The sequence below is a fragment of the Geotrypetes seraphini genome, chromosome 2 (assembly GCF_902459505.1).
Source record: "Geotrypetes seraphini chromosome 2, aGeoSer1.1, whole genome shotgun sequence".
Classification (NCBI taxonomy): Eukaryota; Metazoa; Chordata; class Amphibia; order Gymnophiona; family Dermophiidae; genus Geotrypetes; species Geotrypetes seraphini.
Window position 1 is genome coordinate 304,070,666 of NC_047085.1, and position 14,719 is coordinate 304,085,384.

At 45.6% G+C, this 14,719-nt stretch overlaps 1 protein-coding gene across 2 annotated transcripts in view; it reads right to left on the minus strand.

Moving 5' to 3' along the window:
- Positions 1 to 445: 445 nt before the first annotated feature.
- The window catches only part of LOC117355220 (arf-GAP with dual PH domain-containing protein 1-like), a 113,879-nt gene continuing 99,605 nt past the window's right edge, over positions 446 to 14,719 (minus strand). For both annotated transcript variants that reach the window (XM_033933445.1, XM_033933446.1), the window contains exons 10-11: positions 12,876 to 13,107; positions 446 to 1,647 (exon numbers count right to left, since the gene is read on the minus strand). In XM_033933445.1, coding sequence (XP_033789336.1) covers positions 1,619 to 1,647; positions 12,876 to 13,107 — 261 coding nt within the window. In that variant the 3' untranslated portion in view covers positions 446 to 1,618. The remainder of the gene's footprint in view (positions 1,648 to 12,875; positions 13,108 to 14,719) is intronic.

Sequence of the window (14,719 nt, forward strand, 5' to 3'; positions counted from 1 at the left end):
TCAGGTACTTGTGACCTAGGTTGGCCACTGTTGGAAATAGTATACTCTGAGCATCATGGACCTTCAGGCTGTCCCAGTATGGCAACTCTTATATTCTTATGTATCAATGTTTAAGCATCTTGCCTCCTTCAAGGGAAAATCAAGTGTGGAATTCTCCTTTCAATGATATTTAGCAAAAAAAAACCACTTATCTGTAAATATGCATCAGTGGTGTAGCCACAGGGAGGCCTAGGCCTCTTACTTTTGTTTGCTGCTGTGCCTGGTGGGCATCCTCAAACCCTGCTAGAGCAAAAGGTCCTCCACTGGAAGTGTGGCAGTCAGTGGCGCTTTTCAAGGTTGTGTCTGCACCAGGCCCTCTCCCATGCAGGAATCCAACAGGTTCTTTCAAGTAAGACACAAAGACAAACTAAAAAATACACCTTTATTTTTGATGAATTCATTATTAGATAAATGTGATAAAATTGAGTTCCTAATAATTACACCTTCATCTTAACATTCGCTCACCTCCAAGAACAGCATGCTTACCCCAACCTTCCAATTACTTTGAACTACCTTGAGGAAGTCCGAGCCCTCCCTGGAACCCCAGAAATGGGGGTGGATGGGTCCACGGTGGAAGGGAGGATCACACTCTCCTCTGCACCCCTTCCCCCTCAAGAAGGGAGGGCAGAGCACAGTAATATTGTACTTAATTATTTACTGGGTTTTATTAATTGACTTTAAGAAGAGATTCACCCAAGGCAGTGTGAGACTGAGCTCCCTCACAACATTCATCTTTAATTATAGTTCTTGTTCCAGCTCAGCAGCCAGAAAAGTGTTTAGGTGGGAAAGGGGTTGGGACTTGATAGTACCACCTTTTACTATCAAATCTGTTTACATATTATATACAGCTACTTATATTGTGTACCTGGGGCAGTGGAGGGTTAAGTGATTTGCCCAGAGTCACAAGGAGCTGCAGTGGGAATCTAACCCACGCCCCCAGGTTCAGAGGCTGCTGCACTAACCTCTAAGCTACTCCACTTACAATTTTTCCCACTCACAGTATCTCCCACTGCCCGATCCTCATCGCACAATAAGGGTCACGTGACTTTAAAGCTCTTAACATGAGATTTGAACCCCAACAGCAGAATACACGTAAAAAATACTTTTCTGGCTGCTGAGCAGGGCTAAATAATTACGAAAAGACGCTAGGACACATTATGGCCAAACTGTTGAAGGCCATGCATAGTGTTGTCATGCTTGGGCAGAATTTAAAAGTCTGTGACTCCAGTGTATGTATGTATTGTTAAGGAAATCAGGACTGCAGCAGATTCATGCATGCAGTTGAACCAGAGAAAGGATCCAAGACATTTGGTTTCAGAGTTCACAGAGGTACAGAGGGCTTCAGAAAGACTCATAACAAGAACTTAACTGTGAAACCGTCCAGAATATAGCTCCTTTGATGCATCCCAACTGCTGTGCAGGTTTCAAGTAAATTATACCTCCCTTTTCTTTTATACATATTTTACATTTTAAAAACAAACAGAAACTCAACAGGTTATGTTTCAAATTCCAAAAAAAGAGTTTTTCTTCCAGAGATCTTGGGCAGAGAGGAGCAGCGACGTCATGTCTGCAGGAGGTCTCAAGATCTGTGCTTAAAATGTGCTTCCACTGTGAGGAAGAAGAAAGAGATACAGGGCAAGATAATCACAAAAAGATAAAGGGATGATACAGCGTAGATCACAGCTCCCTATTTCCAATAGTAATGCTCAATGAGTAATAACAGATTACATTTCTGCAAACTAAGACCTGACTGTTGTCTTCAGCTTTTAGGAAGCAAGTACTCACATATTCACGTACTCACATAAATGATCAGAACAGGGCCGCCATCAGGGCAGTACTACCAGTCCTGCATTCAGGGGCCCGGAGCTGACAGGGGGCCCGGGCCAGTAGCGTACCTAGGAGGGGGCGGTGCGCCCCGGGTGCATGCCCCAAAGGGGTGCACAAGAGAGAGAGCTGAACGGGGACGATGGGGGACCCGCGGGGTTAAATATAACTCGAGCCGCGAGGCTCGTCTTCTACTCCGACTGCCCTGCCGCTCACAGAGCCGATCGGAAATCTTCCCCGACGTCAGCGCTGATGTCGGAGGGAGGGCTTAAGCAAAGCCCGCCCTCCGACGTCAGCGCTGAAGTCGGGGAAGACTTCTGGTTGGCTATATGTGTGCGGCGGGACAGGAAGGAAATAGAAGACAAGCCTACGCGGCTCGAGCTACATTTTGCTGAGAAAGTTGCTAAGATGGGCTGGGAGGCAAACGGGGAACACAAAAGGGGGAGGGAGTGCGTTTTGGGCACAAGGCATGAACTTGGGAGAGGAAGGGAGGGAAAGAGATGCTGAGGTGGGGGATGGAATGGCTTTTGGACACAGAAGGCATGGACTTGGGAGAGAGGAAGGGAGGGAAAGAGATGCTGAGGTGGGGGATGGAATGGGTTTTTGGACACAGAAGGCATGGACTTGGGAGAGAGAAAGGGAGGGAAAGAGATGCTGAGGTGGGGGATGGAATGGGTTTTTGGACACAGAAGGCATGGACTTGGGAGAGAGAAAGGGAGGGAAAGAGATGCTAAGGTGGGGGAGGGAATGGGTTTTTGGACACAGAAAGCATGGACGGGAGAGAGGAAGGGAGGGAAAGAGATGCTGAGGTGGGGGAGGGAATGGGTTTTTGGACACAGAAGGCATGGATGGGAGAGAGAAAGGGAGGGAAAGAGATGCTGAGGTGGGGGAGGGAATGGGTTTTTGGACACAGAAGGCATGGACTTGGGAGAGAGGAAGGGAGGGAAAGAGATGCTGAGGTGGGGGATGGAATGGGTTTTTGGACACAGAAGGCATGGACTTGGGAGAGAGAAAGGGAGGGAAAGAGATGCTGAGGTGGGGGATGGAATGGGTTTTTGGACACAGAAGGCATGGACTTGGGAGAGAGAAAGGGAGGGAAAGAGATGCTGAGGTGGGGGTGGGAATGGGTTTTTGGACACAGAAGGCATGGACTTGGGAGAGAGAAAGGGAGGGAAAGAGATGCTGAGGTGGGGGTGGGAATGGGTTTTTGGACACAGAAGGCATGGACTTGGGAGAGAGGAAGGGAGGGAAAGAGATGCTGAGGTGGGGGATGGAATGGGTTTTTGGACACAGAAGGCATGGACTTGGGAGAGAGGAAGGGAGGGAAAGAGATGCTGAGGTGGGGGATGGAATGGGTTTTTGGACACAGAAGGCATGGACTTGGGAGAGAGAAAGGGAGGGAAAGAGATGCTGAGGTGGGGGATGGAATGGGTTTTTGGACACAGAAGGCATGGACTTGGGAGAGAGAAAGGGAGGGAAAGAGATGCTGAGGTGGGGGATGGAATGGGTTTTTGGACACAGAAGGCATGGACTTGGGAGAGAGAAAGGGAGGGAAAGAGATGCTGAGGTGGGGGTGGGAATGGGTTTTTGGACACAGAAGGCATGGACTTGGGAGAGAGGAAGGGAGGGAAAGAGATGCTGAGGTGGGGGAGGGAATAGGTTTTTGGACACAGAAGGCATGGACTTGGGAGAGAGGAAGGGAGGGAAAGAGATAGTTGTGTACACGGGGAACAGAAGAAAGGAGAATTTTTGGTCATAGGGAGGGAGTGAGGTACAGACAGTGGCATACCAAGGTGGGGGTGGGGGCGGTCTGCCCCGGGTTTACGCCCCAAGGGAGTGCACAGCTGGCCACCCTCCAGTGTTCTCCCTAGGCTGGCAAACTGCGTCTCTTTAGCCACTTGAGTGCCACCGCCGCCATTGGGAACAGGCCGGTGCCAAGTTCTTCCTGCTTTTCCCTGTGGGGCCGACCAACTCTCGCCACCCGCGTCAATTCTGACATCGGAGAGGACGTTCTGGGCCAGCCAATCGCTGCCTGGCTGGCCCAGAACGTCCTCTCCGATGTTAGAATTGACGTTGAGTGGCGAGAGTTGGTCGGCCCTGCGGGGAAGAGAAGCAGGGCGAACTCGGCACCGGCCTGTTCCCGATAGCGGCAGTGGCAGCCTATTCCCCAGTGGCGGTGGCAGCATTTTCCCAATGGTGGTGGCATAGGGGAGGGCAAGGAGAAAGAAAGAAAGGGGGGGGGACAGGGAGCCAGAAAAAAAAAAAAAAGAAAGGGGGCTGGGTGAAACAAAGAAAAATGGGGCACGGAGAGAGAGAGAAAGACAGACATACAGAATGAAAGGGGGTATGGAGAGAGAGAAAAAGAAAGAAGGGGCAGGGTGAAACAAAGAAAAAGTTTGGGGACGGAATGAGGTCTGGAGGAGAGGAAGCATACAGGAGGCTGAAAGAAGGGAAGAAATATTGGATGCTCAGTCAGAAGAATAAAGTGCAACCAGAGACTGATGAAATTACCAAAGGTAGGAAAATGATTTTATTTTCAATTTAGTTATCAAAATGTGTCCGTTTTGAGAATTTATATATGCTGTCTATATTTTGCACTATGGCCCCCTTTTACTAAACCGCAATAGCGTTTTTTAGCGCAGGGAGCCTATGAGCTTCAAGAGCAGTGTGGGGCATTCAGCGCATGTCCCTGCGCTAAAAACCGCTATCGCGGTTTAGTAAAAAGGGAGGGGGAATATTTGTCTATTTTTGTATAGTTGTTACTGAGGTGACATTGCATAAAGTCATCTGCCTTGACCTCTTTGAAAACCCGCGGAATATAAATGATAATTAACATTTTCTCTGCGTACAGCGTGCTTTGTGTTTTTAAAATTTTATTGTTGGTAGATCATTTTGACTTGGCCACAAAAGTAAGGGGGAGGGAGGGGAGCTGCTGAAAGAATCTACCTTGACGTGGTTGCAGGCTTACAAATCTTTTGGTCAAAGAGTGCGGCGACAGAGAAAAGTATGTGTGTATTCGGCCCATGGAAGAAGGGGGGGTCAGGGGGGGGAAAGGCTGCGTGGGGGGCCCAATAGGATTGCTCAGTAAGGGGCCCAGAAATTTCTGATGGCGGCCCTGGATCAGAATACTGGAATGTACATGTGTATATGTACAAGCAGCCTAAATGGCAAATTCCTGGCTAGGCGCTATTCTACAAAAAGGTGCAATGGTTTTGAAGGTAAGCATGCATATGGGTGAACTCTGAGATAAGCATGGGTGGGGCACACAGTTAGGTTTTTCCAATTTAGCTGCAACATTTACATCAGCTCTATGGTTGGCATAAGCGCTCATGTCTGAATTTTACACGCCTATCTGATTTGTTCCATCAATATTTTATATATCTTCTTGTATATCTTATTGGAGATGTATATTAAAATAATATTAATTTAAAAAATATTCTATAAAGAAAAGTAGGCACCCACTTTCCTTTATAAATTAGGGGGCTGATTCTATAAAGAGTGCCTAAAGTTAGGTGCCTAAATTAATTGATAAAATACCCTTAACAGCCTCAATAATTGGGGAAAAATTAGGTCATAGGCGTCAATCCAATTCTATAAAAGATAGATTGCATGGCACTTAGCGGTGCCTAATGCCCAGGTGGGCATTTCTATGGGCAGAATGTGACTTAGGCGCCTCAAATGTAGACCTCTAAAACCCTTGCTTACATTTCAGGTGCCTATGTTTTTACATAGGCGCCTCTAGTCGCAATTCTATAATGGCGCCTACGTGTGACCGATATATGGCTGGCGCTATTTTTCTAGGCACAGGCCGATTTAGGTGCCGTTTATAGAATCAGCACCCCAGGTGCCATATAGGTACATAAACATAGGTGCAGTGTTATGGAATTGCCCCTGTTAAGGGTTAATCCTAGAATTGAGCCCTTCTATTTAGGTGCCCTGAGGCCGCATGGTACTTGTTCGTTCTTTAGTGGAATCTAGGCACCGAGGTTCCATTGTAAAATACAAATGGAACCCCATAGAGCTGTAAGTGTGAGCGCTGAAATGCGGCAGATTCACTTACTTTATCCACGTACCCATGGATTCTATAAAAGGCACCCAAAGTTGTGTGTCCAAATTTGTATGCATGCCCATGATACATGCACAATTAATTAATGAGGCGTTCCATTATCAATAATTAGGTGCTAATGACCATTATTGAAGTAAATTGATGTCCATTAAAAATTTGTGTGCGCCTCTGGCTGTGCTCTGTTCTGCAAGGCATGGAGTCTAACTCTACTGGCATGCCACTCAAAAGAGGGTGTGGCCAAGAGCATGTCAGGGGCCTTCCAAAAAGTAGTCTGCATAGTTATAAAATATTGGCTCAGCACGCCTAACAGGCGCCAAGTTTTAGCAAGTTTAAGTCTGGCCAATGGCATAGTAAGGAGGGGGCAGGGGGGTAGACTACCCCAGGCGCCGTTTCCAAAGGGTGCGCTGTGCCTCTCCTCCTTTCTGTCCCCCTGCGTACCTCTTGAAATGTTCACCAGTGCGAGCAACATCTTCCACTTGCTGCTCTCACTGGCCTCAGCTCCCTTCATGGGACCAGGATGTGATGTCAGAAGAGAGCCAAGGCCGGTGCAAGCAGCAGGGGGTTTGCCTCGGTGTTAGTACTGCTAGATTTCTCAGCAGCTCAAAGGAAATGGCCCAGAGTACCTGAAGAACAGAATCTCCCTCTACACACCTTCAAGATCACCAAGGTCCTCCCAAGGAGTATCCCTAACTACACCCTTTCTGAAGGACATCACACAATATTATACCTTTCTCTGGAGTAGCCCACACACTCTAGCATGCACTCCCTGAAAGAGGAATTACCATATTTGTGAAGACAAAAAAGAGGACACATGACCCTGCCCACGCTTTATCCATTTCCTTGGTCCTCCTTCCCATCTTCTGTATCCTTTTAGTGCTTCTTTCTTTCTCCCTTCCAACCCTCCTCCCCCATGGGTACTTCTTTCTCTCTCTCCTTCCAACTCCCCTCTCCTGTGGGTGATTCTCTCTCTCTCTCTCTCTCTCATTCCAACCCTTAAGCCACCCCCCCACCCCACGGGTGACCTTCTCTCCTTCCAACCTCCTCTCCTGCTGTTTCTGTCCTTCCCCTCCCATCCAGCACTACCCTACTATTTTCTCCAGCACTCTCTCCTTTCATAATGTATCTTCAGCACTCCTTCTCTCCCTCCCTTCCTGCTATTTCTCCAGCCCCTTCCCCTTCCCTCCCTCCTTCGATGCTGCTTCCCCTCATGACCTCTCTAGCTCCCGACTCCCCCACCTACCTCCTCTCTGGGCTAGGCTGCTGTAATTTAATCTTTGAGCAGTCAGCAGCAGCAACGACATGAGCTGCTTGCACCTCATTGTTGCTGTAGGCTTCCTGAAGATTAAATTACAGTGGCCGGGCCCAGGGAGGAGGTAGGTGGGGGGTCAGGGGAGCCAACTAAACCTGGACAGACTCCTCAATTAAAAAAAAAAAATGTCTGGACATCTGGACAATCCTCTAAAAAGAGGGCACATCTGGTAATTCTCAGACGTCTGGTAATTCTACTTGAAAGGCTTCACTTAATACAAGATTATCTCTACTTCAGGAAGCAGGTAAAAGCTTGGCTCTTCCCTAGGCCTATAACTTGCTGGTCACAAACACAAGCAGTGACATTTGGCTGCACATACTATAGGAGGAGAGTGTGGTGTAGCACTAAATAAATCCTAATAAATAAATGCTAGTTTCTTGTGCATTTACAGTGTGCAAAAGAACAGATACCCTTGAGTGTCTTGTTATAGAATTACTCTTATGTGTCACTGTACAGCAAAGGCTAGAACTTCCCAGAAGGCTCCATTATTGCAAATATTATCATAGACATAGACAATGCCACTACTTAACCCTGGGATCAGTAGCATTGAATCTTGCTACTCTTTGGAATTCTCCCTGGTACATATGACCTAGATTGGCTACGGTTGGAAGCAGGATATTAGGCTGGATGGACCATTGGTCTGACCCAGTATGGCTATTCTTATGTTCCCATATCCCCCTATCCATTCCTAGGAGCATAGGAAGATGGAATACGGTAGAAAAAAATACCTCGTTAATCTTCTTTCTAATAAACAGACACTCTGTTTCTGAAGCCCACCCTGTCAGATATTCAATTATCTGCTTTCTGCCTCAAAGATGCTGTGGAATCCGAACATCTCATTTCTTTCCTTTGTCCTGCCTTGGTAAGGATGGAGAGCGTGTTGAAGTACCCAGGGGGTATGAATAAATCTACCACGCTCTTAGTGCAGGTAGTGCTCAAGTTGGTAACTTATTTGTTCTTTCCACTTTATGAGAAAGATTGTGAGAATGCTGGGCCTGTCGCCGCTGATTGTGCTGTTACTCTGATCGCCATTGAAAACAAAGTTCTTATCTTCGGCAGAGGTGGGTTTTGTTTGCAGCAAAGGTCTGGCGCCAGAGCTAAGTTTGTTCTTTTTTCTTCTTTCATCTGTTGTTGTTTACATATGCCTTCTTAAAAAAAAGGGGCTTTTTTGAAAAAATGAAGTGAATAACCATATAAAATGAAATGAACAAATGAAAAAATAACTAAAAATTATAAAATGAATTTTCTACTGTGCACAATAGTGGGTTTTCTATTTCTTTTGATCCCAACATTCTATTTAGGTGTGAGTTTTTTGCCAATGATAAAAACAACGCTAGCTTACAAATCATCAATGATTGCTATGTGAAATATCACGAGGCTTTTTCTCCACCTTTTTTACTTAAATGGGGGATCTGAGGAATTAAGTCCACTGCTGGTGAATGACATTTTTTTAAAACTAAAGATTGTGAGCCCGCCAGGACAGACAGGGAAAAATGATTGAATACCTGAATAAATCCAGGTAAATTGTTCTGAGCTCCCCTGGGAGAAAGGTATAGAAAATTGAACAAATAAATAGCCCAAGAGGTCCTTTCTGCAAATCTATGAAGGGATGAGGTCGCTGAAGTTCATGGCAGTGAATGTTGCTTTCAACAGAAGTCCCATTGTTCCAGTTGGAAAAAATATGAAAGCTGCTTGCTTCTTGCCCTGTCACGATGAATACTTTCACTTGGTAAGACAAATCTTGCATGTATTTTTTTTCATTACAGCTCTCCTCTTTATTGAGTTGGACTCGATGACATGCCTTACCAAGGCAAGTAAGAAATAAACAATTTAAATGCAACTTTCTCAGTTTTGTTTTCCAGAAGACTTTGCAAAAATATCCCAGAATCATCACAGCCACACAGAATTTTAAGATATACACAATAAATATGCAGGACATGCATTTGCAAACACTGGAGGCTTTGTGTATGCAAATCTCTCTCATGTACACTCATTATAAATATCCTGATAATATGTCTGTTTTAGATTTGCCAAATGACTGCAGATTTGCCTAACAGGTGGCTCCATTTCGGGGTTTACTCCATGACATGCAGGGATTTACAGTCTCTCTTTTATTAGGTACTATATGAGGAAAAGCAAAACTACAAGTCCCTTCATGCCACAGAATAAACCCAGGACCGGATCAATCTATTGGGCAAATCTGGAGTCAGTTGGCGATCTTACATAGGGTCTCCAGGGCAGGTTTGGGAAGCTGTAGGCAAGTTTTTTTCTTTCTATTATCTGCTTAGCTCAATGGGCAGACAAAAACAGCCTTAAAGCTCTATTTATGATAAAATAGGAAAGTGACATGGTGGACTCTGTTAGTGTATGGAGCTTAATAACAGTACAAACAGCTTTAATTTTTCCATTTTTTTTACATCTGCATTAAGGCTCTGGCATTAGCTGAAGAACCAATGTGGCAAGCAGAGAGAAAAAGGGTTAAAGGGAACTGAATGGAGAAATTTTTCTGAAATTTTGCACATCACATTTTGTCTGGTTTACAAGCCAAAGGGATACTAGAATTACAGCAGGCCTAAATCTCCTTGTGCTTTGATCTTTCCTGTGACTACCTTCTTTTTAGTTTCTGTTTGTTTTTCTCATATATTAAGGACAATGAATAATTACTTCTGAGGCTTTATAGCATAGGCCGGGGGTCGGCAACCTGCGGCTCCAGAGCCGCATGCGGCTCTTTTCCACCTTTGCTGCGGCTCGGGTAGTGTGTCACGCAGGCATGCACCTTACAAGTCCAGCGTCGCGGCGGGAAATAGCCATGCTAAGCAGTGAGCTCAGCACATACACAGATGAAAGCCTTGCTTGCTGATTGGTCCGGCGGCCCCGCCCCGCCGTGCCGCCGGACCAATCAGCAAGCAAGGCTTTCATCTGTGTAGTGCTGAGCTCACTGCTCAGCATGGCTATTTCCCGCCGCGACGCCGGACTTGTAAGATGCACGCCTGAAAAAGAAATCATCCTGGCCGGGGTCGGTGTCATGCTCCGGAGCTTCTACAGCCTTCCTATCTCCCTCTCCCTTCTACCTGCTTCCAGCCACATCCCCTGCTCCGCGGCTCTCTTCGGCAACTCAGCAGCAGCGATCGACACAAGCTTCTGACGTCGGGGCCTACCCTCTGCGAGTCCCGCTTGTTTCAACTTCCTTTTTCCACAAAGGCGGGACTCGTAGAGGGAAGGCCTCGATGTCGGCAGCTTGTCTTGATCACCGCTGCTGACGAGTTGCTGAAGAGAGCCGCGGAGCAGGGGGGTGTTGCCAGGTGCAGGTAGAAGGGAGAGGGCCAGATGCAGGACTCGTGGGTGAGGGAGCAGAAGAGAGAGAGAGGGGAGGGAAACAAAAGGAAATATTTCATACTGGGCTGGGCCGGAGTGGAGGGAGGGTGGAAAGATTCTGGCTACAGGGTGCAGTAACAAAGGAAAAGGGGGGAAAGCTTAAAATGGAGATAGTGACACAAAGAAGAGAAAGGGTAAGCAGGACCTACTGAATAAGGATAGAGATACAGAGGGGACATGAAGAGGAGGTGAAATAGAGACATAGAAGTAATGCTGAAAAAGTGTGTGGGGGGAGATAAAGACATTGAAAGGGCAAATGGTGAACATGGCGTAAAGATAAGGACAGAGACAAATGAAGATTCTGAAAAAGTGATGAGATAGGGATATAGGTGAGATGGACACAAAGAAGGGTGATGCTGGAAAATAGGTGGAATGGTAATTCTGACAGACACAGAAGGGAAATGCTGGATCAAGGAGAGATGGGGCTCAGGCTGGATGGAATGAGGAGAAATGCCTTGTTGGCCCGGAACTTCCTCTCCTACGTCAGAATTGATGTCAGGGAGCGGAATGCTGGTCAGCGCAACACTTCTGCAGGGAAAGCATGGGACGGCGGTGGCTTGGGGGCTGTTCCCCGATTGCGGTGGCAGCAAACCGAGTGGCTTGGGGGACGGCACGGAGACAGAAAGAAGGGGGAACAGGGAGACAGAAAGAAAAAGTTGGGGGAGAGAATGAGGTCTGGAGGAGAGGAAACATACAGGAGGCTGAAAGAAAGGAAGAAAGATTGGATGCACAGTCAGAAGAAGAAAGTGCAACCAGAGACTCATGAAATCACCAAATAGCAAAGGTAGGAAAAATGATTTTATTTTCAATTTAGTGATCCTGTATATAGCATTAAGATAAGAAACAATATATGCAGTGTTAGATTTGTTTTATAATGGTTTTGCGGCTCTAAGTTTTTTTTTCTTTTCGAAAACGGGTCCAAGTGGCTCTTTATGTCTTAAAGGTTGCAGACCCCTGGCATAGGCCATGTCCCTGTGATTAGGCCATGGCTTCCTCTCTACTTAGTATCTATGTGATTTTCCCTAGCTGTAAAGCAGTGAATAACACCTGGGATGCTTTCTCCCACAACTAGTAGATACAAATTTTTCCATGGATAGCAATAAATTAGGTTATGGGACCTAGGCCTCAGAATTGTTGACAACCTGATGCCTCACACCCACAGAAAGGCCTGGTTTATTTTGTGCATGGTCCCCATTAATTAGAGGCACTTTTGTCTCTTGGCCTGGGAACACTATGTGTGTGTGTTTATACCCCCCACTAAAATCAGAAAAGGTATTCATTAGTGTCAGAAATACTGTCAGATTTTAGTAGGGAACCTGCCACTTGAAAGGAAACTGAAAGAAGCTTTATGACGGATACTAAAAGGCCAGGAAAGGATAATTGCCATCTTCCATTGTGACCAATAGGAAAAGTAGTGAATAAAAAGAGAGCCATTGCCCAGGCTCAGGGGGAATTTCTGTTGGTCTCTGCAGGGATTGTCTCCCTGCTAGTCTGACAGAATTTCCCAGTGAATGTTTTGCATGCCTGTAACTCTGTATGAATGGTAAGACTTCTCTCCCTCTAAACGTGTGGCTTCTTCTTTGGAGCCTGGACCTAGGCCACTGCCTACAATTTCTCCTTTAGGGCAGTGAGTATCTTTCAGCTGAATACTTTTGCCTGCTTCCACTAAGAATGATATGAGTGTTCTCTTCTTCCTGTCATATTTTCTCCCTCCTTCTTTTCCTATGTTAGAGTGGGCACAGCAAATTAGTGCCTTGCTGTGAGCTAGATTTTTGCCATAGGAATCCTCTGACATATTTTTTTTCTTTGTTCCCATTTTTTATTTTTCATTACAAATATCTTTCTTCTGACTACAGTCTGTGATAAGTCTGCCACCTGTGATTCACATATTAGGTTATAAGATTTTCTATGCTTATGTGTGTGTATGATATCTTGTGCCTCTAAATAAAAGGAGTTATTAGACATAAAAAGGTAGTGGTTATTGTCTATCCCAGATGTGTGTGATAAGGTCCATGTGTGGGTCTTTGGGTACTGGGAAAACCGTAGAGGTTATAAAGTGGGTACCTTAATGGCCCCTGGTTGTGGGGCCCCTTACAACTCTGGGTTTCTTCCAGCACTGTGCCACTTGGTAACAAGGGACTGATTGATAGGCCACAAGTCCCTTCTATCATTACATCATAAAAAATATTGTTTAGAAAATTGAGAATAGCAAAAGTGTAACCCTCCCCAGAGGAAGAGCAGCACCAGTGCATGAATAGCTACCTGTGCACTCCTGGGGTGTCATGGACTGGTTGATGATCTTCTGGAAAGTGGCAATCCAGCCCTGCTGATCACTCTCATTTTCACAGGTGAGGAGGTAGCTGCGATCTGGGGTAACTATGGTGATGCCGTAGTGCCAGGTGGAATTGCCCTGGATGCCAGGGGGTAAGCCTTGCTTCACATCATAACCATGGTCACTGCTGCCTAGAAACACCTCACCCTTTGCAAATGCATCCTGTTCCAGGAAAAGGAAAGGAGAAATTTACAATTGCAAGTCACTTTATCTAAGGTGCATTACCACATCTATGCGATGCTTGCAAATGTTACAAAATTCTACAATGCAACTGATCTGAGGGAAACAAAGATCAGATAGTGACATATTTCTACAAAGCTTTTACTGGCCCAGTGGTGTACCAGGAGGGGTGGGAACCTGGGGCGTGGCACCACCCTCCTCTGGCCAGAGCACCCCACTCCTCCAGGCAGTAGGAAGGTACATGGATCGGTCGTGGGGCTGTGGGCTGCTTGCACGCAGCTGTTGTATCTGCTGGTCCCCAGCCCCGGAATAGGAAGTTAATGTCAGAGGGGGCAGAGGCAGGTGGCAGGTGGAGCTTACGGCAACGCACAAGTGGATCACAAACCTGTGACCACTCCAGCACCTCCGAGCTCCCTGTACCCAGGGCGGATTGTTCCCCACCCCATCCTTTGTATCTATTGAAGCTTGATGTCAGTTTAAAGTCTGTAGGTTGGTTCATTAAGCACTGCATGATCAGACACTGGAGTATATGATTACTCTTATTACAACTCTTTCCTCTAATGGTTTGTTGCACTTCCTTCATAATTATATTTTGCAATATCCAACACTAAAAAAAGTAAAATTTAAATCAATCCATATAGCTAGCTTTGCTTACCAAGTAGCAACAAGTTGGAATTCTCTTCTTCTGAGAGTTAGATTTGGATTCATGTTGTTTGAGATTTAAAAAGTAAGTAAAAGCATTTATGTTTCAGAATTTTTCAATGTAAAGTTTGTAAATTTTAATTTAATTTAATGTATATCTCTAGATGTGTCTGGTGTTCTTATACTGTAATCTGCAAGCAGCCAGATTGGTCAGTGGCAGAATATAAATTATAGTATAATTGTAATTGTAAAGAAACTCCTCAGATTACTCTTCTAGTAAAAAGAACCACAAAATCCATGGACTTCAGCCATCTTCTGCTTCTCTGTGTGGAATGTATAGTATTAAGTCATCAAAAAATGAATTACATACATAAATCTCTCTCTAGTGCTAGCAAGATCGAAGTGCCCATACTTTTAGGTCATGGCAGCGCTGTCTGTAATTAGAAGATTTGTCTGTTTGAATTTTGATTTTTATTTATTCTGACTATGCAGCAGATCAAGTGCACCTTGCACTGATTTTATTTTCCAGCACTTTCAACATGCTTTCATCAAGGATTTATTTATGAACAACCTCGGCTTGGTGCATTTTCCTTTATGATGGAACTTGTACTGACAACCTCAGAAGCTCAGGGCCCCATGAGACGGCCTTTCTGCCTATAGAACCCTAGGGACAATAGTGAATTAGTATGCTCCATCTTTCTGTGTGATCCTCATTACTACTAACCAGACCAAAAGGGACTCCATTATTGCAAATACGGTATTTTTTGTAATATATTTTTGGGTTGAGCTGTTTCACCCAGCTCCATTGGATCTCCAGATGGCCTCTATAATGGACTATGGTGCCATGAGTCCCGATGTTTTGTTTCTGTTTTATATTCCCTCCATTTATTTTAGCCTGGTCATCAGCTGAAAGAGGGGGAGACTGCAAAGCACAATTCCTTCTGAAATGTTT